Below are 25,548 nucleotides of genomic sequence, written 5' to 3'. Positions count from 1 at the left end.
GGAGTCGGGTCCCACGTAGGGGGGGAGGCCTTTGCCCATTTTTAATTGGGCTGTTTGTCTTTTTGTTAAACACTTCACATTTAAAATTTCATTTAATCCTCAGTGTAAATCTAGGGTGTAGGTTCACATTTTGTTCATGTGTTGGGTTGCATTTTCCTCCAGTATTCACTAGTGTTTAAAGTGAAGATAGTGGGGGGCCAGAAAATAGTTAACTCAGTATGCAGCCTCTGATCCCCAGTGTCCCCATATATAGCTTTTATTTGGGGATTTTGACCCATCCCCCATGCCTCCTTGGCAGGGCGAGCGGGATGCCCTTTATATTGTAAGGGCCAAGTTTCTCACCAGAGATCATTTCTTTGTCCAGTAATCTGGCTCTAAATTTGGTATATCTCTGCCCTTTTTGTAACTTACTCCATAACCTTACTAGCACAGGGTTTGGCTATCTATCCGTATCTTCAATTTTAGTGCCAGTGACTATTAGGTCAGCTCACATCTGACTGCATGTGCTGGTTTGGATGTATTGTGGTCCCCAAAATGCCATTATGTTTGATGCAATCTCGTGGGGCAGATTGATTAATCTTTTTGATTAGGGTGTGACCTTTTAATTGGCTGTTTCCATGGAGATATGACCCACCCAACTGTGGGTGATCACTTTGGATAATTTCCATGGAGGTGTTACCCCACCCATTCATGGTAGGTCTAAATTAAATCACTGGAGCCATATAAATGAGCTGACAAACAGAAGGAACTCAGTGCAGCTGTGAGTTACATTTTGAAGAGGAGCTACAGCCAAGAGGGACACTTCGAAGAACGCAGAGGAGCTGAGAGAGGAGCTGCAGCTTACAGAGCAACCTTTTGGAGATGGCCTTTGGAAGCAAACTTTTGCTCCGGAGAAGCTAAGAAAGGACAAATGCCCCAAGAGCAACTAAGAGTAACATTTTTGAGGAGCTGCAGCCTAGAGAGGAACATCCTGGGAGAAAGCCATTTTGAAACCAGAACTCTGGAACGGTTGCCAGCCACGTGCCTCACCAGCTAACAGAGGTTTTCTGGACACCATTGGCCATCCTCCAGTAAAGGTACCCAACTGTTGATGCATTACCTTGGAAACTTTATGGCTTTAAGACTGTAACTTTGTAACCAAATAAACCCCCTTTATAAAAGCTGATCCATAGCTGGTGTTTTGCAAAAAGGCCGCATTAGCACATTGGAACACTGCGTGACACACAGTTTGGGATCATCATGTGTTTTTGGGGTATGACCTGTAGCCCTGACTCCAGCCCCTTTTCGTCTTAGGCATTCAGATTCTCCTAGATCTGCTACTACTTGCGCAGCCCTGGAGATGGCTTTTCCCACCAATGTGCTAAGAATGGGCACCAGTGTCCCGTACCATTGATTTGGGGCACTTCATAAGATTGTGTGTTTTTATGCCCCTGGTGAAGGTTTCATTATCTGGTCCCACAAAGTTAGCAGCATAAACTGCATGTTTTATTCCTAGCCCTCTTAGTATATCTTGTATTCTTAGCTCTCTTAGTGTATCTTGTAATACATCAAGCGTGGTCCAGTGGGGGGTGACCTGGGGCATGTCCCCCACATCGAGCCAGGTTTCTTTACACTGAGTCACTAACCAGAGTAATAGTGAGCTGGACTCAGGTTGGATGGCTAAGGAAGCTGTACCTTGGCAGAGGGAAGGGTGAATGGTAACAGAGGCCAGTTTGCTTATTTCATGTCGTGAAAGCACAATTCCCTCTATGCCAGTGCCCCACAGGTACAACAGCTAATTTGGTAAAATTTCTTTAGGTTTTTGTCTGTATTGATTCCCCATTTCCCATAATTCAGTGGCAGTGTAATCCCACATTGTTACGAGCACCTTTTGATCAGGAGGTGCTGCTAGGGAGCGGCTGCTGTAGAGCATCATCCATCCTGCCAGAGGGGCAATGGACCAGAGGACAAACATGCTTGCTTTCCTCAATTTCAGGTTCCCAGTCAGTGGGGGCTCATCCTCATCTGAAGAAAAATCAGCAGGGTCCCACACGCTGGGATCCCAGTCAGGAGAAGTCACGATAGGCCTGACTTGCCCTTTGGGCAGCTTGCGCCCTCCCACTCTAGCATCCCGGCACGCTAATGTCTCTAAACTTTTATCTGCGTAGCACAGACTCTCATTTAATGCATCCTTCCAATCTGCTTGGGTTATCTACATGTCTCTTTCTAACCTGAGTTCCCCTTCTAGGCAGCAAACCTCAGCATTGACTGCCAGAGCCTCTTCCATGGCCAAGCTCACAGCTCCTAACAGAAGCCATGCCACAGCCGCGGCTCCCCACGTGGATGTTTCAGGCCATCCTGGTATCCCGCCTGGTCCGTCTCATTTCCAGGACTCGTAAGGCCTGTTACAGCTGGCAGTTCCGTGGTCTCCCGGCTGGCTCGCCAAATGTTCCAACCCAGATTAGTCCCAAGGCCAAAGAACACGCCTGGCTCAGAGTTACCTGTGAGTTTAATTAGGGACTTACAAAGCAGGAGATGATTTTTTCTGATGGCGGCAGGTCGGGAGAGTGAAGTAAGTGGTCCATCATTCCTCAGAGAGAGAGAGGAGCTGGGGAGGCTTATAAAGGTCTGTGACAGTGGAGTTTCTCGTGAGATTTGGTTACAATGAACAGGGGTTAGGGGAGGGAAGTTTTAATGCCTCCCCCCTGGGGTGGTGGGGCCTGTGGCCTGGTCCTGTAGGCAGCTGTGTGAATTTCGGTAATGGAGGAGGGGGCGGGGCCCTGGGTCCTCGGTCCTCACAGTAATTCATCCTGGTTCACCTATTAAACTTCACAGTGTGGCCAGTCTGTAACACCACAGGTCTGATTTGAACAAAAGGAAGGATAAAATGCATCCCTGTTTAAATTAAATTCCTGAACAGTTCTTTAATTTATGTCCATGTCTTGCAACCCAAAATGCAATGCACCCATTCAAATTACTCATTATGAGTTACATTTCTAATTGTAGAATCTTGGGTCAGTTGGCTAAATTTGGCATTGAAAGACATTCAGGGCTTACAAACTTGAAAGGGCTGGAGCCAAAGTCTTTTGACAAAGGCTATTCTTTCCTACCCCCAGCTCCAAATCCTTCTCCTTTCAAATGCAGAGCAGGTGAACAATCTTTTTTGTTGCCAAGAAGATCTAGATGGCCTGTGCCTTCAGGTTCTCAATATGGGTAAAGTAATTTTTCTAGGTGTGTTTCTAAATGAAGGCTGGTCCCTTCCAAGAGGGCTTCTGTTGCAAGCTGTTAAGGCAGCTTTTTAACCCACTATACCATCATTTTCATGATCATTTTAGAAAGACTGTCATGAACATACAAACACTGCTGTAATTGAAATGTTATAAATTATTACTTGTTATTATCAATATAATGATAATTTAATTATCATTTAAAATATATATTATATATTTTATTCTCAATAAATGCAGGTCATGTTAGGAATAAGAAATCCATTAAGTGATGAGAACCCATTTTTTGCAACGGGTGATCTGGCGTTACTGGCGTTTGTCTTGTATTTAATTGCCCACCCATTTATTTCCTGATTTGAAAGGCTTATATATATTCTGCCTTGTAAGGAATGGGCAAGGAAAAACTCTTTGCATCCTCTTCTTCGATGGTTTTTAGATACTTTCAGTGCCAGAGTTTAAGTTGTAAAAATACTTCAAAACCCTGGATTGTGTGGCAAAGGTGTAGAAGTAGTTTTCATTTTCTCCTGTGCCATGTGGGTTAGATGCACACACAACATACCCAAAAGACCGTCTGCATCAGAATTAAGAGTGCCCTCTCAGTAAACTACCTACTAGGGAGGCAGTAGGACATAGTTTTGCTTTGCTTGGTTGGTTAATTCATTTTGTATTTCCCCTGGTCATAGGATTCGTCAGCCTCGACCTTTCTTACTTCTTGTCAGCCACCCTCTCCATCTAGTAGATCCCTGAAGTTCCCACCTAGGCAGAACAATAAATGTGAGCCCTTGACATAGAAACAATTGACTAAATTGAATGTATGAATGAAATGTACAATTGAATGTGTGAAAGAATCATGTAATAAACAAATTTAAGACTATTCAGGTTACTATGAAAAGCCATTTCCCTGCTCTGTCAGATTCAGGAAATGAATGAGAGATTTGTTCAATGCTGGTCCAATTCAAGCTCCTTTTTCCTAAATACATTTCAGTATTGATGGTTTTTGTTCAGTCATCTGAATTCGTGTATATAAATCTGAATCACACAGCCAGGCTTAAAAAAGTAGGAAACTAACGTGTGGCAGTAATCTTCTGGGCCATTCTTCTACTCCTCTGATAAATATTTCTCGATTTACTGTCATATTCCAAACACTCTTCTGGGCCAGGCTAAGCTGGCTTCGTTTTAATGAATATCGAAAGTGTGTCTTTCAATAGTTAAGTTTTGGAAAATTCTGCACAGAGATGATGAAGAGAGTAAGAGGAGAGGGTAAACCCCAGTTAAACCAGAAATAACAGTGTGTGAACCAAAACAAGGCCTCAGCCTGTTGGATGTGGAGTGATCCATCCAGAGGAAAAATGGAAAATGGCTCTTCTCACCTTTAGTGGGAGAGAAAGTAAAGGTGCCATTTCCCCTGATGCTTTTTCAAAGAGAAAATTAACTTTCTAATGTTTAAAAAAGTTTTGTTTGGAGGCTTAGGAGGGTTTCAGGTTGGAGGTAGGAAGAGCCTAGAAGGGTTGAGGTGGTGCAAGGAGGAAGGATCCAGGAGGGGGGCCGAGGAGAGGGGAAGGAGAGGGCAGCACCCAGATGCACCCCAGCCGCCCAGAAGCCCTGCCGTGCAATCAGGACCCTGCGTAATGGACCGGAAGGCGCATTTCCTGTCTCACCTCCTAGTCCTCTGGGAAGAGGGGAGGCGTGGGAGGGGAGAAAGAACCAAGGCTTGACCTTCACAGTTTACGTAGGGGAATATTTAGAAATCAACTCTAAGGTTTGATTGACTTAAGAAAACCGTATTCTCACATTCACAATTCAACCCTAAGAAAACAAAAGTTTTTAATAAAGGTGATCTGGTGACCCCAAAAACAACAGTGAAAGAAAAAGTTTTATTGTCTTCTTTGTGGGTCTCTAAACAGATTAAAATAGAACCTATGATCTCATTATAAATTTGGGTAAGTGGCATTAATTGGGGTCACACTAAAAACATTGTATTCTTATCATACCATTAAAAATTCATATTGCACTCATTTTGAATTAATTTTCCCTGTGAATGTTTTGGAATAATATTTTAATAGCTTAATCTATTAAGTAGATGCTAAAGGGAAATATTATTGTCATGGATTAAGAATATTAATTATAATATCCAATATACCAAAAGATATAGATAGATAGATAGATAGATAGATAGATAGATAGATAGGTAGATAGATAATACCATCTGCTTTTAATACATAACTGGCAGGTTCACTGTAGGGATGAATTTTATTAGGGCCCTTTTTCAATGGCTTCATCATTATTCAGAAAATTAAACCCAGAGAATTTTAAAGTGAAGCACATACATGCAAAATGCACACCCAGAGAGGAAATGACATTCCTATTTTATCCTCTTCATACAAATTGAAGATCCCTTCTGAATTGTTATAGTAAACTGGGTGTGGCTTAATTCAGATTTCTGTCGGATTTCTGTGTGCAGGACATATGCACGTGGTGCTAGTAACTTCTTCTCTCCTGGGTGGGTGCAGGGCAGGCTCTGGATAAAAGTTGTCCAAGAGTTGTTTTCTGCTCCTTTCTCTCTTTTTTAAGATTGTCCTGATAGTCCCTTTAGCCACCTTCCTGGGAAGTTAGAGCCCTGCTCACCAGCCCTCCTCAGCTCTGAGTCCTTCCCTTCTTCTTCGCCCTGGTTCTGTTCTCATAGGAGGTGCGATATGTAATAACCCATATTCATGCCTTGGGACCCATAAGTCTTATGAGAATTTTCACTTATTATCTTTTCATTTTGTTGATGACTGAAAATAATTCCTATATGCATATTCTAACTGATCTATTTGTCCACTTTTTTATGAATGATGGATGCCCTCATTTAGTTTGTAAATTGCTATAGGAAGACCCTTTGTAGACCCGAGGTGTTCTCAAAAGTTTGCCCCCACTCCTTTGAAGAGGAATATTACTCTGGTTTGAAAAACACTGTTTTAGGTAGGTAATCTGAGAGCATTACTGTAGCAACTAATAAATTATTACCCAGTCCCCATTCATTCAACAAATCCTTATTGAGCACCTACTACGTGCCAGGCAATGCTATAGGCACCTGGGATAGGGATGTGTCCGTGATACTTTGTCCTCCCAGAAGGTACATTCTAGCAGAAGGCAGGCAGTATCAGTAAACATAATAAACAGGTTAGAAGGTGACAAGTGCTATGGAAGAGTTCTGTAACAGATTAAGGTAAAGCAAGAATGCCGGACTGGGGAGGGGACTGCAGTTTTAAACCGGGTGGTTAGAGTAGCTGTATAGAGAAGCTGTATAGTTCAAGCTGACACTTGAACACCTGTGAGAGAGTTGTGGATTCGGCTGTGTGGCCCAGCGTACCCAAAGGATGAGTGACCTTTCTGTAATAATAAGATTAGTATTGGAGGTGTCACATTTTCATCCTTTGATTCCTGAGGAACACTGACATTAAGAAAAGAATGTTACTGAAAGAACCATGTTACTTTTTAATGTAAATACAGGAACATTTAAATGCAGGTTTGCTGATGAAAACTCCATGAATTTGTTATGTTAACTGCTTCCAGAGTAAATTTTAAAATTGGCCTAAAACTCAAAGGGCAGCAAGGAAACCATGCATCTGAAACATCTTGCAAACATTTGGTTCAATTCACTTACGAACAGTTAAAATTTTCTTTGGTTTAAAAAAGTAGACTAAAATTTAATCAGTGTTGTTTGTTATTAATCAAAGACCTAAGTTAAGCATGAACTGTCTTAGCCTTAATGGACTGACTAGCTTTCATTGTCATGAATTTCTTATTTTCCTAGCTGTTCCCAGAGGAAAATCCTTGTGTCAATTCCAGTTTCTCATTTGGCTTCTGGTCCTTTGAAATGTTTGCAGCATTTCCCTAATAAGCATAATTTTAACATTCTGCATATTAATTCTGCAGGCCTTTAAAAGACACTGGTTACATTTAACAAATCTAAGGGCTAAGACTCATTCTAATGTCTTTTGCTTCCCTATCAGCCCATGCTGTGAGTATGTGGTATATTTTTCTAACGAGAAATGCCTAAGACACCCATTATGAAGTTAAAATCACATTTCCAAAATTCGGCATCTTGAAAGGAAATGCATTAGAATTTTCCTTGGTAGGATATTAAAGCAAGTAAAGGCAATAAAATCTAAAGGGAACACTCATTTGTGTCTTTCCTGTTTGTACCCCTTCGCTCAGTTCAATGCGATTAATTGTAGCAAATACTTCATATGAAAAACATGTCTCAGTTTAGCTTGTGAAATCGTCTCTAAAGCACACGTGTCTTCCTTTGCTCTTTCAGATAAGGCGACAAGGAGGCATACAGCTCCTGGTGGACCTGCTGGATCACCGGATGACCGAGGTCCACCGCAGTGCTTGTGGAGCTCTGAGGAACTTGGTGTATGGGAAGGCCAACGATGATAACAAAATTGCTCTGAAAAACTGCGGTGGCATCCCGGCACTGGTGAGGTTGCTCCGAAAGACCACCGACCTGGAGATCCGGGAGCTGGTCACAGGTTAGAATCACGACTGAATCTCAAGAGCAGTTTTCCACTGTCCAGCCAGGTAGCAAATGTGCAAACCAGACGTTATGGTCCAGGGCCTCTCAGAGTGCTAGTGACACTCCTTGATATATGTGTGCAAATGAATCAACAAGTGAGTAAGATGGTATCAAATATAACACCCGTGGACTGATCATACTAGGTAATTAGAATCCAATAAACATAACCCACACTAAAATTCTATACCCATATTTCAGTTGTTGTCAGTTGATTTCGAAGTAGCTGAGCATCTTACAGTACCCATGGGTAATCAATGGAATAACATTACTAATTGATTTAAGGACAAGGTACGTGAGTTGGTGGTAATAAGCTATACATTCCAGTTTGAAATGTGGTTAAGATCTGAGTGCTTTCTTGAACCTAACAGTTAGTTTCTTGAATAAATATTTATTCTACTATAAGTCGCAAGATAATATTGTTGCATATTAAGGAATTTACAAAACTGAACATGAGAGAAAGCCTTTCTATGACAATAGAACTTTAGAGGTTTGTAAAATAGAGATAATAATTTCCACTTCTTAGAGAGTCATGAGGATTTAAAGGAGGAGACAGTTTTAAGTATTTAGCATGTATCTTCCTCAGAATATGTGTGGGTGCAGTAAACATTAGCTGTTGGCTATCATGCTTCACTTCTGAGTGTGTGCTTTTACTTGTAGTGCTAATGGAATAGGAGACCTCAGTATGAGTTTTCAAATTACTCTAATGCTTACTCTTCTCAGTTATGCTCATTATTGTTCTAAATGTTGTCTTTTGGGTCATCCAAGTATCCCTTTAAGCAAGTAATTGGCAAATGGATTGCAAAGTTGACTAAAAAAATAGAACCTCTTAGTTACCTGTGATTTCACTAACTTCATCCTAGTTCTAAATTCCTCTTGTAGCTGTGTTGATGAAGTATATGTAAGTTTGTTTATTTAAGAAAATACTTTGCTTAAGCCGGAGCCATAAATATTTGTTCAGTCCTGGGTCAAGGCACTCAGTCTCAGCCTGCCCTTTTAAATTTACACTCTAAGATTATTGTCACTATTATCCTTTTGTCACTTTTAGCTAAATAAGGACTAAACCTAAATGTTTCTTTTTTCTTTTTTAATTTTCTTTCTATAATGTGTTGAATTGTCTTTGTGGAAAAAGATAATTGTTAAGGGTTATGATATTAATGTAACGTCTCACACTAGACTATCGTGGTGTAACATGGGTCAGGTAAGGGAAAATCGTTATTAGCTCCATACTATGCTGTCTAAGATAGTTTTGGGGTGAGTTAATTAACTGAAAATATATCCTTCCATTATGGTTAAGGACATCAGTCCTTATTTCCATGGGGCCTGTTTAAGTTGGAAATACCTGTGAAAAAAGGATTCACTGAATGTGTTGGAAAATAGACACCATGGTGCTTCCTGTGCTTTCGGGACTTGCAAAGGGAGGCATGAAGCCAACTGAACTGAAGAAACACCTTCTGTTGTGCACTTCAGCCGTCTTTTTCATGATATGAAAAGGCTTGGATTTCACTGAAATTTGTATTTGCTCCTACACAAAACCCTTACCTAGAAGCCCCCTTTACAGTGTCACATCTAATGACCAGGGAAACTCAGCCACATGCCAGAGGTTGAGATGATTGATGGCTCAAAACAGAGAAGCGGAAGCATTTTCTCTGGCACTTGGTGTCCACTGTGAGGCCTCGGCCTCTTTTGATATTTGAAGCAGGGCATAAAGGGACTGAAGGCTATTCCATGCCCTTTAGCGCTGATTTAGCAGATCCGAGCGCTATCCGTTACATGCACTTGGGCAACATCAAACTTTCCATGTGAGCCCCTTTTGGAAACATCAGAGGCAGTTAACTTCTTCAAAATATCACATTTCTTTTCTTGGCAAAACTTTGGCTTTAGGAATATGTTGGCACTTGATAGACACCTCTGGTTCTGCCCCTTTTAAGAACAGTGAAGTTGTATGATTGCCATGGCCCTGTGTTCCTTCACGAGCATGGGCTTGTGGCTGAGACTTTTTCCATCTCCCCTCCTAAAAGGAAGTGCTGCGTTCTGCAGCAAAAGCCATCCAAGACATCAGAGCCACAGCCATTTGTGACCAAAAAAGGAGACTCAGAGTCTGAGAGGGTTGGTAGCTAAAACAGATGTTCTCTGCCTTTCCAGGGTCTTACTGAAAACCATGAATTCTGGCATAAATTCCATCTTTTTCAATGACAATCTTATTGTCAGAACATTCTGACAGGCTGAAGTTCATGTTTTCTGGAATTTCCATCATGGATACTATTTAAAAACAACAAGCACCTTGGCCAAGCTACCACTCCAGAAAAGGAAATCAGAAGCAACATCTGTGAGAACATTCCAGCATGGCGGCTTTGCTGTGGCAGCCTTGTCAGCACGAACCAAGCCTTCCAATTTCTAGTCAGGCAGGAATCTGTGGGCTCCTGGCAACTTGCAGAACTCTGGGGGCTTCTGTTTAAACACAACATCAATGATGCAAATCCAGCCAAAGCTGACTCCGTTACCTGAAGCAAAAATAAAATGAGGCAAAACAAATCCACCTCAAAGAGCCTTACAGAACTATTTTCATCTTCAGCACCATCCCAAGCTCAAATGGCCAAGTGAGCTATAAAAGCTTGGATTCTCTTGCTTCCTGCAGAGCTTTGGGAATCTGGTTTTCTGATACAGATAACCCAGTTTAACCTCAAGGTCATCAAATCTCCCATTTTCTCCTCTTGCGTTGTCTTTCATTCCTCTTGGGAGCATCTTCTCTGTTTCGGTTTGCCAAAGCTGCTGGAAAGCAATATACCAGAAATGGGTTGGCTTTTTCAACGAGTATTTATTAGGTTACAAATTTACAGTTCTGAGGCCATGAAAATGTCCAAATTAAGGCTTCAAGAAGAATATACTTTTCCTGAGGAAAGGCTGCTGGCATCAGGGATTTTTCTGTCACGTGGGAAGGCACATGGCGACGTCTGCTGGTCCTTCTCTCCTGGGTTCTGGTTTCAATGGCTTTCTCTTGGCTCCTCTGGTTGCTTCTTCCTTCTCTGGGCATTTCTCATCTCTCTGCCCTCTCTGTGTGTGTTTCTGTCTTTTACCCTCATAAAGGACTCAAGTAAAGATTAAGACCCACCTTGAATTGAGTGGGTCACATCCCAATTTAAACAACCTAACAACCTTAACCAAAGTTCCCACCTACAGTAGGTCTGCACCCGTGAGAATGAATTAAAAGAATATGGCATTTTCTGGGGAACATAACCATTCCAAACCACCACAATGTTGAAGACTGATGAACGCTTTAGGACAGTAAGCCTCCCTATGTGCATCCAGCCACTTCACTCATTCTTTTGGTCCTACATTCCATAAATCCTTCTGTATCTCCAGACAGTACCAGGTACCACGCTAAGCCTGGCACTTTTTCACATACAAGGTTCATGTTCATCTGACCCACCCTGGTTCAGCCCCTTTGGTGCTCTCACCTGCCTCCATTGCCATTGCCTGGGACCTGTTCTAAATGGTTAGCTCCCAAGCCCTACTGGTTACTAAGTATTTAGAGGACCATCCCTGACAAATGTGTCCACATATTAGAAACTTTACATTAGGGTGAGGGAGTGGCTGGCTCCAGAGAGTGGAGTAGTTAGTTGGAGTATAAGAGTGAAAAGGGTTGCTCCATTTCAGTTGCCCTAAGGAGGCTCCTCGAAGCCTTTCTTGAGTTAGGTGACATATTCCTGCATGAATTAAATAAAACAGTGATTTAAGTGTAGCAACTATGCCTTTTATTTCCTTTGCAGTTCTCCAGGGAATCTAACACAGACTTCAGCAAGCCATGATGGCTCTGTCCATTACAGGGGACCCACTAGCGCATGGGATTTTCTCTGTTGTATTCTCTTCCCTGGCTATTAGATAATGCATGAAAATCAGTGAGTGTGTTGAAAAAAATAATTAAAGGGAGGCAGAAGATGACCCCCCCCCTTTTGAATTCTTCCCTAGGTATTTCCAAAGACTGCTTTGTAATGAAATTTTCAATAGAAAAATTTCAGTAATGTTTAGTGAATTTTTTTATGAACTTTAACATGTATATATAACAGTGATAACTTTCAAAGTACAATTTAACAAGTAGTTAGCAAATTTCAAAGAATATCATAGGTCATAGCTCCACAACTTCAGTTATTTCCATTATTGTAAAATATAACATATATACAGAAAGGTGTAAACTTTCAATGTACAGCTCAACAAGCAGTTATATAGGTAATTTCAAAAACTGTTATGGGTTACAGTTCTACAGTTTCAGTTCTTTTCTGATTGTGCAATAAAGGGTATGTACAGAACAGTGAAGACTTTCAAAGCACAATTCAACGAGTAGCTATAGAGTAAATTTCCAAGGGTGTGATAGGTTACAGTTCCACCATGTCATTTACCTCCTTCAAGCCATTCCAACACCCCAGCATCTAAAAATATATATATATATTTATACAAAGTGTCAGTATTCATAGATCTTTGTTAAAGCTTATCTTGTTTGTTGCTACCCCCTTCCTCTCACTTGATCTCTTTCTCCATCTTCAGGGGTGTCTGGGCAGTGAGCAGCCTAACTTGTTCACATTGAAAGGGGGTGTTGACAGTATGGGGAAGGGGGCTACATCGGATTGTTGTTTTAAAGAGGCTGTTGCCTCTGGGTTTTAGGACTTGTCTGGCATAGGAACACTCTGGTGGATTTAAGTTTCCAAGAGATAAAATTTAGTGAGTGAATCTTTTATAGAATCTCAGGTAGGGACATAGGTATCTGGGGACTACTTTTGGTAAGGGCGTGGCATGCTGTCGCCATTTGGGATGTCTAGCTGGAGCTTGCATAAGAGAAACCTCCAGGATAGCCTCTCGACTCTATTTGAGATCTCTCAGCCACTTTGACCTCAGCATGTTACCTTTCTTTTTTCCCCATTTTGGTCAAGTAGGCATTTTCAATCCCTCACTGCTAAGGCCAGGTTCATTCCTGAGAGTTATGTCCCACATCACCAGGGAGATTCATTCCCCTGAGAGTCATGTCCCTTGTGGCGGGGGGTGGGGGTGGGGTTAATGAATTTATTTGCTGAGTTGAGCTTAGAGAGAGAAAAGCCACATCTGAGCAACAAAAGAGTTTCCCTGGAGGTGCCTTTTAGGCATAATTATAGGAGTGCTCGGACTCCCATTTACAACCCTTAAATTCACAAGAACAAGCCTCAAGTCGAGGGCTTGATTTATTAAGTAGTGGGTTCCTAATTTCACTTAATATATATTCTATCCCAAGATAAATGGTCAGTTTCTTACATTATCTTCACTTAGTTGTACAATCATCATCACTCTCAACTTTAGACAATTATCATCGCATAATACAACCCGGAACTCTTATCAACTGCTAATTATTCATCTCTAGTATTAGTGTAGTGTTGGTAAGATATTCCTATTAAATATAGTCTTTAATATGTAAGGGGTGGTTTTTCCATAGCAGTCTGTTGTTAACCCTCTGCACCAGTGTCATACCTTATAGGTATATCATGCTAACACTTATTTAGGTTTGTGGTGCTTCTCTGTGGGTTATATGCCTTCAAGAACCATTTACAAGCATGCTCATCTTCAATACATCACTAATACTTACAGTCGCATTAATGCACCATAGTCACAGTGATCATTGCCATATGATTGTTCACCCTCATTATCATATCTGTACCCATGAGATTATCATTCCCCCTTCACTGGCTTCTGTCTATCTCTAGGTCCCCTATATTCTACATTATAAGACACTTATTTCACATTTTTCACAGAATTCACATTAGTGATAACATATAATATCTCTCCTTTTGTGTCTGGCTTATTTCACTCAGCATTATGTCTTCAGGGTTCATCCATGTTGTCATAATGTTTCGTGACCTCATTCCTTCTTACTGCTGTGTAGTATTCCATCATGGGTATATACATTTTGTTTTCCACTCATTTGTGGAAGGATTTTTGGATTGTTTCCATCTCTTGGCAATTGTGAACAATGCCACTATGAACATCAGTGTGCAAATATCTGTTCATGTTACTGCTTTCAGATCTTCTGGGTATATACCAAGAAGTGAAATAGCTGGATCGTAGGGTAACTCGATATCTAGTTTTCTGAGAAACTGCCAAACTGTCTTCCAGAGTGGCTGTACCTTTATACATTCCCACCACCAATGAATAAGAGTCCCAATTTCTCCACATCCTCTCCAGCATTTGTAGTTTCCAGTTTGTTTAATGGCAGTCATTCTTATTGGTGTGAGATGATATCATTTGCATTTCCCTAATAGCTCGTGAAGGTGAACATTTTTTCATGTGTTTTTTAGCCATTTGTATTTCCTCTTCAGAGAAATGTCTTTTCATATCTTTTGCCCATTTTATAATTGGGCTGTTTGTACTATTGTCATTGAGTTGTAGGATTTCTTTATAGATGCAAGATCTCTTATCAGATACATAGTTTCCAAATACTTTCTCCCATTGCATTGGCTGCCTTTTCACCTTTTTGACAAATTCCTTTGAAGTACAGAAACTTTTGATTTTGAGGAGTTCCCATTTATCTTTTTTTTTTTTTTCTTTGCTTGTGCTTTGGGTATAAGGTCTAAGAAGCAACCTCCTAATATTAGGTCTTGAAGATGTTTCCCTACATTATCTTCTAGGAATTTTATGGTACTGTGTCTTATATTGAGGTCTTTGATCCACTTTGAATGAATTTTTTTATAGGATATGAGGTAGGGGTCCTCTTTCATTCTTTTGGATGTGGCTATCCGATTCTCCCAGCCCCATTTGTTAAAGAGACTGTTCTGTCCCAGTTCAGTGGATTTGGGGGCCTATCAAAAATCAGTCGACTGTAGATCTGGGGGTCTATTTCCAAATTCTCAATTCAATTCCATTGATCAATATGTCTATCTGTGTGCCAATATCATGTTGTTTTGACTACTGTGGCTTTATAGTAGGCTTTAAAGTCAGGAAGGATAAGTCTTCCCACTTTGTTTTTCTTTTTTAGAATGTTTTTAGCAAATAGAGTCCCTTTTCCCTTCCAAATAAATTGATAACTAGCTTTACCAAATCTGCAAAGTAGGTTGCTGTAATTTTGATTGGAATTCCATTGAATCTTTAGATTAATTTGTGTAGGATGCACATCTTAACGATGTTTAGCCTTCCTATCCATGAACACACAATATCTTTCCATCTCTTTAAGTCCCCTTTTATTTCTTTTAGTAAAGTTATGTAATTTTCTGTATAGAGGTCTTTTATGTCCATGGGTAAGTTTATTCTTAGGTACTTGATGTTTTTATTTGCTGTTGTGAATGGACTCTTTTCTTGAGTGTCTCTTCAGTTAGGCCAGTTCTAATGTATTGGAACATTACTGACTTACGTGTATTAATCTTGTATCCTGTCATTTTGCTGAATTTGTTTATTAGCTCAAATAGATGTGTCATTGATTTCCCAGGGTTTTCCAGATATAAGATCGTATCATCTTCAAATAATGACAGTTTTACTTCTTCATTTCCAATTTGGATGCCTGTTATTTCTTTTTGTCTTGCTGGATTGCACAATGTTGAGTAATAGTGGTGATAGCGGGCATCTTTGTCTCAGTCCTGATCTTAGAGGGAGGGCTTTCAGTCTCTCACCATTGAGTAGTATGCTTGCTGTGGATTTTTTTATCTATGCCCTTTATCATATTGAGGACGTTTCCTTCAATTACTACTTTTTGAAGTGTTTTTATCAAAAAAGGATGCTGAATTTTCTTGAATGCTTTTTTAGCATCTATTGAGATGATCATTTGGTTTTTCCCTTTTGATTTGTTAATGTGTTGTATTGCATTGATTGATTTTCTTATGTTGAACCACCCTCGCATGCCTGGGATGAACTCCACTTGGTCATGGTGCACGATCTTTTTTAATGGGTTCTTTGATTCGATTTGCAACTATTTTGTTGAGAATTTTTGCATTAATTTTCATTAGGGAGATTGGCATGTAGTTTTCCTTTCTTGTAGCATCTTTATAGGGTGTTGGTATTAGAGTGATGCTGGCTTCCTAAAGTTAGGAAGTGTTCCATTTTCTTCAGTTTTTTGAAAGAGTTTGAGTAGGAAAGGTATCATTTCTTTTTGGAAAGTTTGGTAGAATTCCCCTGTGAAGCCATCTGGCCCTGGGCTTTTATTTGTAAGAAGTTTTTTGATGACTGATTGGATCCTTTACCTGTGTTTGGTTTGTTGAGGTCTTCTGTTTCTTCTCTGGTCAGCCTATGTTGTTCTTGTGTTTCCAGGAAATTATCCATTTCCTCTAAATTGTCTAGTTTGTTGGCCTACAGTTGTTCATAGTATCCTCATATGTTTTTTTTTTTTTTAATTTCTTCAGAATTCACAGTAATGCTCCCCCAATTAATTGTTTTGTTTATTTGGGTCTTCTCTCTTTTTTACTTTGTCAGTCTAGCTAAGAGTTTGTGAGTCTCATTGATCTTCTCAAAGAACCAACTTGGTTTTATTTATTCTCTCTATTGTTTTTTGTTGTTGTTGTTGTTCTCCATATCATTTATTTCTGCTTGAATCATTATTATTTCTTTTATTCTACTTGCTTTAGGATTAGTTTGCTGATCATTTTCTAGCATCTTCAGTTGTTCCATTAGTTCTTTGATTTTAGCTCTTTCTTTCTTCATAATGTATGCATTTAGAGCTATAAATGTCCCCCTCAATACCACCTTCAGTGCATCCTGTAAGTGTTTTTTGATATTGTAGTCTTTTTCATGCAATTTTATTGAGATATATTCATGTGCCATACAATCATCTAAAGCATACAATCAGTTGTTCACAGTGCCATCATACAGTTGTGCATTCATCACCACAGTCAATTTTTTTTAACAATTTCATTGCTCCAAAAAAAAAGAATAAGAATAAAAATAAAAATTAAAGTCAAAAAGAACACCCAAAACATCTTATACTCTTTTCCCGTCCATTATTCATTTACTTTTTGTCCCTCTTTTTTCTATTCATTTGTCCATACACTGGATAAAGGAAATGTGAGCTACCAGGTTTTCACAATCACACAGTCACTCCATATAAGCTATATAGTTATATGATTGTCTTTAAGAATGAAGGATACTGGATTGAAGCTCAACAGTTTCAGGTATTTCCTTCTAGTTATTCTAGTACACTAAAAACTAAAAGAGGATGTCTATATAATGCATAAGAATAACCTCCAGAATGACCTCTCGACTCCGTTTGAGATCTCTTAGCCACTGAAACTTTATTTTGTTTAATTTCCCTTCCCCCTTTTGGTCAAGAAGACTTTCTCAATCCCACGATGCCGGGCCTAGGCTCATCCCTGGCATCCCATAAGTTTTGATATGTTGTGTTCTCGTTTTCAGTGATTTTTTGAAATGAAACATGGCTTAGACCAGATTTTAGATAAGAGCAAAGCTATATATCCAGAAAGACCTAAGATGTCAAGAGAGCCAAATTATAGATAATAGAAGACTAGATGAAAGAAATGATTCCGCAAAGGCTTTAAATTATTTGTTGATTATTACTTGGCATAATATTTAAATGACAATGAAATATTTAAAATGAGGTATTTACATACATATACATCTACATTGAGCACATAGCATGCATGCTTAGAAAAACAGCTACCCATTTGCACTGCAGTCTCTGTTTATAGCAGAATATATTCTGGCACTGCTTGTTAGGCACTGCAATAAATAAATTTTTCCTATGCAATAATTGCTATGAGATGATGATCAGAATTTTATTTAAATCCAGATTTATTTAAATCTATTATGTCTTAGCCATTACTTGAAATGCTCCTAGGCAAATAAACTTTGATTTGAAATGCATGTCTTTGGGGCTTGGCTAATGTAATTTTTTTCTCTGTAAATATAGAGATAATCAGCCAAATTTTGAAATGCCCATCTACAGATTTCCAAATTTCCTACACATCATAATAAAACCATTTTTATTAAGCCATAAAACTTAGTAAATGAGTTTTATTTCCATTGAAAGCAAATGTCATCAAGAGTTCTACTTCTCCACAAGTAGAATGTATTCTTTCATCTTATGCTTCACATAATCAAATCATCTTTCCTTTTAATCAAGGTAACTGCTGGTTTTAACTATTTTACCTCACCATTAGGGGAGTTAATTTAATGCCTCATCCCCAAATAGCGTAAATTCTAGCAGTCTTTTATCTTTTCCCAGATAATAGCAAACATGTGTTGTTAAAGGAAATAAAGCAATGCAAATAAATGTAAAACCATGAGGATTTAAAACTAGTGCTGTGTTAAAATAAATAGGCTCTTATCACCAAGATTTCTTAATGCATCTTCTTAAAACAGCTACTTATGAGGGATTGAAACTGGTAAGGATGACACTAAAATGCATTGCCCTCTTTTAATTTGTTTAATCTAAGTAAAGATTTATATGGTTAAAAAACAAAATAGTATAAAGTGATTATAATGGAAGCATCCATCCTCCTCTCAGTTCCTTCTGAGGCATTCAGCCTTACCTTTTGCTTTATTTTTTAGGTTTCTCTTTGTTGTTCCATGTATTTCAATCATATACTTATTTCATTCCATCTAAATCAATTATCTTAGGCTTTTCATTCTGATTTTTATTATGATGGAGGATTTTTCTCATTTTCACCATCGTGACCTCTCCTGACTCCAAAATGGTGGGATGATTGTCCTTGGTTTCTTGAAAATTCAATCAGGAACTCCAAGCTCAGGGCTCTGTTTCTTCCAACAAACACAGACTTGATATCTCTAGGTCACCCATTGTGTGTGATAAGGACATCAGTGCTCCCAATTCTCTTCCCTTCTCTTTCTAACTTCTGTCATATCCTACTTTTGCTTTTACATTGTCAGGATTGAAAAAATGTTTGCATTCTACTCTGTAACCCAGAGGTCGTCTTCCATGGTTTTTCTATAGCCTGATTCTAGGAGTTGAAAACCAGAGAGAGGCTGTGCCAGTTTGGATGTATTATGTTCCCCAAAGTGCCATGTTCTTTGATGCAGTGTTGTGGGAACAGATGTATTAGTGTTGATTAAGTTGGAATCCTTTGATTGAGTGTTTCCATGGAGATGTGACTCAGTCACCTGTGGGTGAGACTTTTGATTGGATAATTTCCATAGAGGTCTTACCCCACCCATTCAGGGTGGGTCTGAATTAAATCACTGGAGCCCTATAAAAGATTTCACAGACAGAAGGGGGTACTGCAGCTGAGAGACACTTTGAAGATGACCTTTGAAAGCAACATTTTGGAGAACGCCATTTTGAAACGCAGCCTAGGAGCAAGCAGACGCCAGCAGCATGTCTGGCTGATAGAGGTTTTCCAGACACCATTGGTATTCAGTTAAGGTACCCTACTGTTGATGCCTTTCTTTGGACATTTGCATGGCCATAAAACTGTAACTTTGTAACCAAATAAACCCCCCTTATAAAAACTTATCCATTTCTGTTGTTTTGCAAGATGGCAGCATTAGCAAACCAGTACAGAGGCCTTTGCATTATGATGGAAGAGCAGACCCATTGCTCCTCTGCAGTTTAGCTTGCTTCTTGGGTCCATCATGAAGAACCTTGCTAAAGGAGACTGTCTAGCATCATACTGGAATAGATCTCCCGTTTTTATACTCCATCAACTGTGACAACTACAGACTCAAGTTTGTCCATAATTGTAATCATAATTCCGTTTTTCCCCGTAGATCTTGCTCCCAGAATCCTCCATGTTTTGGACAGATATGGATATTTGCTGTCTATTGCTGCTTCATAGCTCCCCTTGGTTGGAACTTCTCTCCCAGATCCCTTGTCCTCCTATTTCTTGGTTTACTTTCTAATAACTTCCTATGGAATAGTGTTTGGGAGAGGAAATTCTGAAAATTCTATATTCATTGCACACACGTGTGGCTCAGATATCCAAGTTAGCTCTTCAGTTTTCCTCTATTGCAAAAAGTTTCTTTGGAGAAGGATCTGCTAAGTTGTTTGTGTGTTTGTTTTGTTTGTTGGTCTGGCCTGAAGGGAGGGGTGAGCGGTTTCCTGGTTGCTGGGTATTCTCCTCACTTTAGTAGGGGTGGAAGATGCAAAGATAGGTGACTGTTCCCCTTCAACCAGTCATCCTCTTTTAGCCCTTCTTCTCATTTCTGCATCTGGATAACTGCTGTGGTAGATTGAATTATGTACCCCAGTGAAAGACATGTTCTTAATCTTAATCTGTGCTCCTATGGGTGTGAGTTTATTTGTAAATAGGATCTTTTGAAGATGTTCTTATTACTTAAGGTGTTGCCCAACTGAATCAGGGTAGGTCATAATCCATATTACTGGAGGCCTTAAAAGACAAGAAAACAGAAGCCAGAAATCCGAGAAAGCCACAGGGAGGAGCCAGAAGCAGGAAGTCAGCTGAAAGTGGAAGAGCACATGTGTTCTGGTTTGCTAAAGCTGCTATTATGCAAAATACCAAAAATGGATTAGCTCTTATAAAAGGGATTTATTAGGTTACAAATTTACAGTGCTAAGGCCATAGAAGTGTCCAAACTAAGGCATCAACAAGAGGACACCTTCACTGAAGAATGGCCAATGGCATCCGGAACCCCTCTGTCAGATGGGAAAGCATGTGGCTGGCGTCTGCTGGTCCTTTGCTCCTGGGTTCTGGTTTCAAAATGGCTTTCTTCCAAATGTCTCTGGGCTTCTGTCTCTCTTATCTTCTCTCTCGCAGCTCCTGTGCAATCTTGCTTTTTCTCCCCAGGTGTTTCTCTCTAAGCAACGGGGAATCTTCTCTTAGCTTCTCCAGGGCAAACTCTTGGATTCATATCTTAGCTTAGCATCTCCATATGTGCTTCTCTTTTCATCTCCAAGCATCTCCAAGCATCTGGGTCTGTGTGGGCTCTCAGCTTTCTTAAGGACTTCAGTGATCTAATTAAGACTCACCCTGAATGGGCAGAGCCACACCTCCATGGAAATAATCTAATCAGAAGGTCTCACCTACAGTTGGGTGGGTAACATCTCCATGGATACAACCTAATCAAAAGTTCCCACCCACAATAAGTCTGCTTCCATAAGACTGGATTAAAAGAACGTGGCCTTTCTTGGAGTACATAACAGTTTCAAACCAGCATAATGTGCCAGGAAAGAGAGATGGTCATGTGATGGGGGGCAGAGATGCAAGCTAAGGAACCCCAGTGACTGTGAGAAGCCATTTCCAGAACACCACAGACTTTGGGGGAAAAGCATGGTCTTGCTGACACCTTGATTTTGGACTTCAGTGTCTGAAACCATGAGCCAATAAATTCCTGTGGATTCAGCCAACCCTTTGTGGGGTATTTGTCTTAGCAGCCTGGCAAACTAAGACCCCTGCTTTCTCCGAGTATGGATGTTCCCTGGGGTTCCACCAGGACCGTCAGCCTCCTCATTGGGATGAAGTCCCCTCTGTGAACATCCCAGGAGGTACTGGCTTCTCCATCAACATCACCAGCCAGCTCACTCCCCTCTGTTTTTCATCTTGCAAAAATGTGATGAAATCCCTGATCTGCTGAATTAATCATTCCATTTTTTTCTTTATTCCATTATGCCCCTAATAAATAACTTCTTCTTCCCTGCAGGAGTCCTGAACAGTTTGATAAATATCAAAATGTAAATATTACCAAAAATTATCTCTAATGCTGGTAGAAGCCAGGTTGGAAGCATTACTCAGATCTGTTGATTGAGTGATTCAAGAAAGGATTGGAGTGTAATCTGAATTGAACCTCCTTTGTAGAAGGATATGTTGGAGAAGAGAGGAAGCAACCCCCAACATCCCCCAGCCGTTTTTTTCTCTAACCCGATTTGTTGTAATCACTCGGATGTGGCTCACCTCCCCAAAGGAGGAGATAAGCAGTTTATCAAGACAGTCTTTTTCTCATCTTCATGGAGCTTTTTGAGGATCTCCTGGGACTCCTAGTGGGCAGGAGTTTACATTAAGAGGTACCGAAATGGGTCAGAATAGCACTTTATTTAAATCAAATCCATGGTCACTGTGCTTAGCCTTAAAATTAAATCCTAATTTTATTTCACATCCCAAATAATGTCCAGTCATATTGTCCAACATAACATATCAGAGGTTCTGCAAGGATATTAAACAATATCATAAAGATAAAAAAGGATAGACATTCCAGTATTAAAATGCCAACAATGTAGAGATGCTTCAAATATTAATATAAACCCCACTCAAATATCAAATTCCCAAGGCGAAGTTGAGAATCAAAGTTTAAATCCACTTCTGTGGTGAAGTCCAAAGACGTTAAAGTTCAAAGGAATTAAAGTCTGAAAATCAATATCTCTTGGCAAACTTCAAAGTCCACAGTTCTTAAGTTAACTAAAGTGTAAAAAGCATCCTTCCCAATTGTTTACCCTGTACGGTCTCAGCCAGATGGGTGTTCAGGGCATCTGTCAGATTCTAGTTCCTTCAGTGCTGTCTTGCACGGGAATTGGTGAGGTTGTTCTCAGGCCTCCGAAGATGCATCATTTCATTGCCAGCTCGTACCCATCACACCGCTGAGAGATGCTCACCACACTGGCTCCATTCCCATCAAATTTAGAAAATAAACATCCTAAACTCTGAGAGCAGTAATCCCAGACACGAATGTATACCCAGAAACCAGAACTCACCAAGGCCTTGGCAGTCACTCAGTGAAGACTGTATGAGTTTTCTATGGCTGCTGTAACAAATTACCACCCATTTAGCAACTTAAAACAACAAAATCTACTATCTTACAGTTCTGGAAGTTAGAGGTCTGACGTCAGTCTCACTGGACCAAAATCAAGATGTTGGGCATGACTACATTCCTTTCTGGAGGGTTTAGGAGATGATCCATTTTCTTGTCTTTTCCAGTGCCTCAAGACTGTCCACATCTCTTAGGCTGTGGCCCCCTTCCTCTGTCTTCAATACCAGCAGCATTGCATCTCTCCGACCCTTCTTCTGTAGTCATAGTTCCCTCTGACTACAGCCAGGAAATGATTTCTGCTTCCAAGCACACATGTAATTAGATTAGGCTCATGTGGATCATCCAGGGACTCTGTTTATCTCGATTTTTAACTTAATCACATCCGCATAGTCCCTTTTGCCATGTTAGATAACATAGTCACAGACTCAGGGGATTGGACTTGGACATCTTCAGGGTCATAATTCTGCTTGACACAGTATCTGAGGGAGGGAGAGTCAGTGAAGATCTTTGGCTGAAACTTGCTGGGATACCAGTCAGCTGATGCCAGGCTTCCAGAATCCACAGACTTTGAATTTATGCTGAAATAAGAGAAAAAAACATCTCAGCACAATGTTAATTTTGGCATTATGCCTTTACCACTCGAAGGGAGAAAAAACCCATCCCTGTGTATTATCTCCTGTTTCAGAAAGTAGGATCGTAGACTTTGCTATCATCTTGCAACACCACTGAGGCAGTGGAGACAACCTCAGTCACCAGATGTATCAGTTATGCTTGGATTGATGTCTTGGTTTCCTGGGGTGGCTATAATAAAGAACTACAAACTGGATGGCATAAAACAACAGAAGTGTATTGTCTCACAGTTCTGGAGGCCAGAAGTCTGAAATCAAGTTGCCCACCCAGCCATGCTCCCTCTGAAACCTGTAGGGGAAGACCCTTCCCTGCCTCTTCCAGCTTCTTGTGGTTGCTGGCGATCCTTGGTGTTCTTTGGCTTGTACATCACTCCAGTTTCTGCTTCCCTCTTTGCATGGCTTTATCCCCATATGTATAGGTGTCCAGATTTCTGTCTTCTTAAAAGGACACCAGCATTGGATCAGGGCCCATCTTATTCAGTGTGACCTTGTCTTAATTTGATTACATCTGCAAAGACCCTATTTCCAAACAAAGTCCCATTCATAGATACTGGGGATTAAGATGCACGTACCTTTTGGGGGGAAACAATTGTACGCATAAGAATCAGGGAAGCAGAAGCACTATGAGTTATCTAGAAAGGGGTTTTGGTATAAGGGTGAGACCTTATACCATGGTGAGAGCTGGTGAAGAAGTCTCTGGAAAGCCTTGGCTTGTGTCTGGTGATGGGTCTCAATCTGATGTACTTCAGTAGGAAATCATAGAGAAAAGCAGGACATGAAGCAGGAGCCCAAAGGGTAAACTGAAACCCTATTCTGCCTTTCTTTGGCTACTCATTGGCACATGAATGACGTGCAGAGGCTCATGCCCTTTACCAAAGAGCTGTGCACGTGATCTGCTCCAGAATTTGGGAAACTGAAAGAGGGATGGCAGTGGGACCTGGGTGAGCCGTGGTTCCAGCTGCTGCCCCTCACCAGGGAGGTAAAGCGAAGACCAGGAAAATGGGCAGCAACTGCAGGTGCACTGATACCCTACACTTGCAGCCTTCAGGGTGATTGCCCGCTACTTCACCTGTGCCTTCCACATCTCATGCAGCTTTCTCTTGTGGGCAATCTTAACCTGGATCCAAAGAGGGAAGGAAATTCTGGGAGGCATAGTCCCAACTTAGCTAGAGTGACCCAATACAAACCCACCACACAGGTCCTATATGAGGTGACTTCTTTCCCATCCTGTATATTGGAAATCTTTCATTTTTAATTTCCTCTTTTGGGACTGTGTTTCTTAGCTCTCCAGCCACACGGAGAGTGTATGCACTTGTCTAATGACTGCCTTCTACTATGGCTTGCTGTCATAGTCAGAGCTGCTATGACAAATACCTGACAATGGGCTGGCTTAAACAACAAGAGTTTATTGGCTCACAGTTTTGAAAGCTCAAAGTGCAAAAGCAAGGCATTGTTAAGGCTACGCTTTCTTGCTGATACTTGCAGCGTTCTGGTGCTGGCTTTCGACAATCCTAGAGCTTCCTTGGATTGCATCTTTGCCTCCAGTCCCCTGGCAATCTCTTCTCCAGATTCCTGTTCTTTCGGGTTTCCTCTGACTTCAGGTTTATCCCCGCAGCCTTCTCTGATGCACTGTGTACAAATTTCTTCTGCTTATAAAGGACTCCGGTAATGTGGGTTCCATTGGGCACACCTTAGCTAATAAGGCATCTTCAAAGGGTCCTGCTTACAATGGGTTCCACCTAAAGGAATGTGGAATAAGATCAAGGACATGGCTGGGGTGGGCTGCATCATTCACTTGCTGACAGACACTCTTCAATCCTGTGCCACAGTGCCTGTTTCTCTGCTTTTTCCTTGGAGTTCATTGGGCCTTCTGTCCCCACGAAGGCTGCAGAATCACTGTCCATGGGTTCTTGAACTGCAGCTGCTAACCATCGTGAACTTACCTGAGCCCCAAGATCCTAGAAAACAGGGAAAGTTAACACAATCTTTGTATTCTGGCAAGTAGCTTAGTGCCAAGAACCACCCTTTCCCCATAGGACTTAGGTAAGACTCACAGATGCTCCCCACCTTGTTTACTCATGACAAGGCCAGACACAGACCCTCCGAATTCCCATCTTCACCTCCTAAGTGATCAGCTGAACTGCTCATCCCCACTAAGCAACCAGAACCCAACTTGGGTTGATCTTCTCTCACTCCCCCGGGTGCTGAGATCTGCCCCACCCTCAACCTGAGCCTGCATCCAGCCTCTCCACGAGGGCCTATCCTGAAAACAGGCTGCCTCAGCATAAAACATCCTCTCTTCTTCTATCCCATCCTGCCTCCCTCTCATCTCATTTCCCCCCACCTGCTGCTTCTAGCTTTGTTTACTCCTCCTATGAAGGACAATCCCTTTTTGCCAAATCCTTGAGACGCTTGCACACCTTATGGTGAAAGCATTCTCCCTTTGCAATGGTCCCCTCCTCCTGTTGCAATAGTTCCC

General features: G+C 40.8%; 1 protein-coding gene across 5 annotated transcripts in view; it reads left to right on the top strand.

The window, feature by feature from the left end:
- CTNND2 (catenin delta 2) overlaps positions 1–25,548 on the top strand; it is a 1,032,924-nt gene that overhangs the window by 783,188 nt on the left and 224,188 nt on the right. For all 5 annotated transcript variants that reach the window (XM_037798888.1, XM_037798890.1, XM_037798887.1 and 2 more), the window contains one exon: positions 7,510–7,723. In XM_037798888.1, coding sequence (XP_037654816.1) covers positions 7,510–7,723 — 214 coding nt within the window. The remainder of the gene's footprint in view (positions 1–7,509; positions 7,724–25,548) is intronic.

The sequence above is a fragment of the Choloepus didactylus genome, chromosome 11 (assembly GCF_015220235.1).
Source record: "Choloepus didactylus isolate mChoDid1 chromosome 11, mChoDid1.pri, whole genome shotgun sequence".
NCBI classification, from domain to species: domain Eukaryota; kingdom Metazoa; phylum Chordata; class Mammalia; order Pilosa; family Megalonychidae; genus Choloepus; species Choloepus didactylus.
This window is presented reverse-complemented; position numbering and strand designations above follow the sequence as displayed.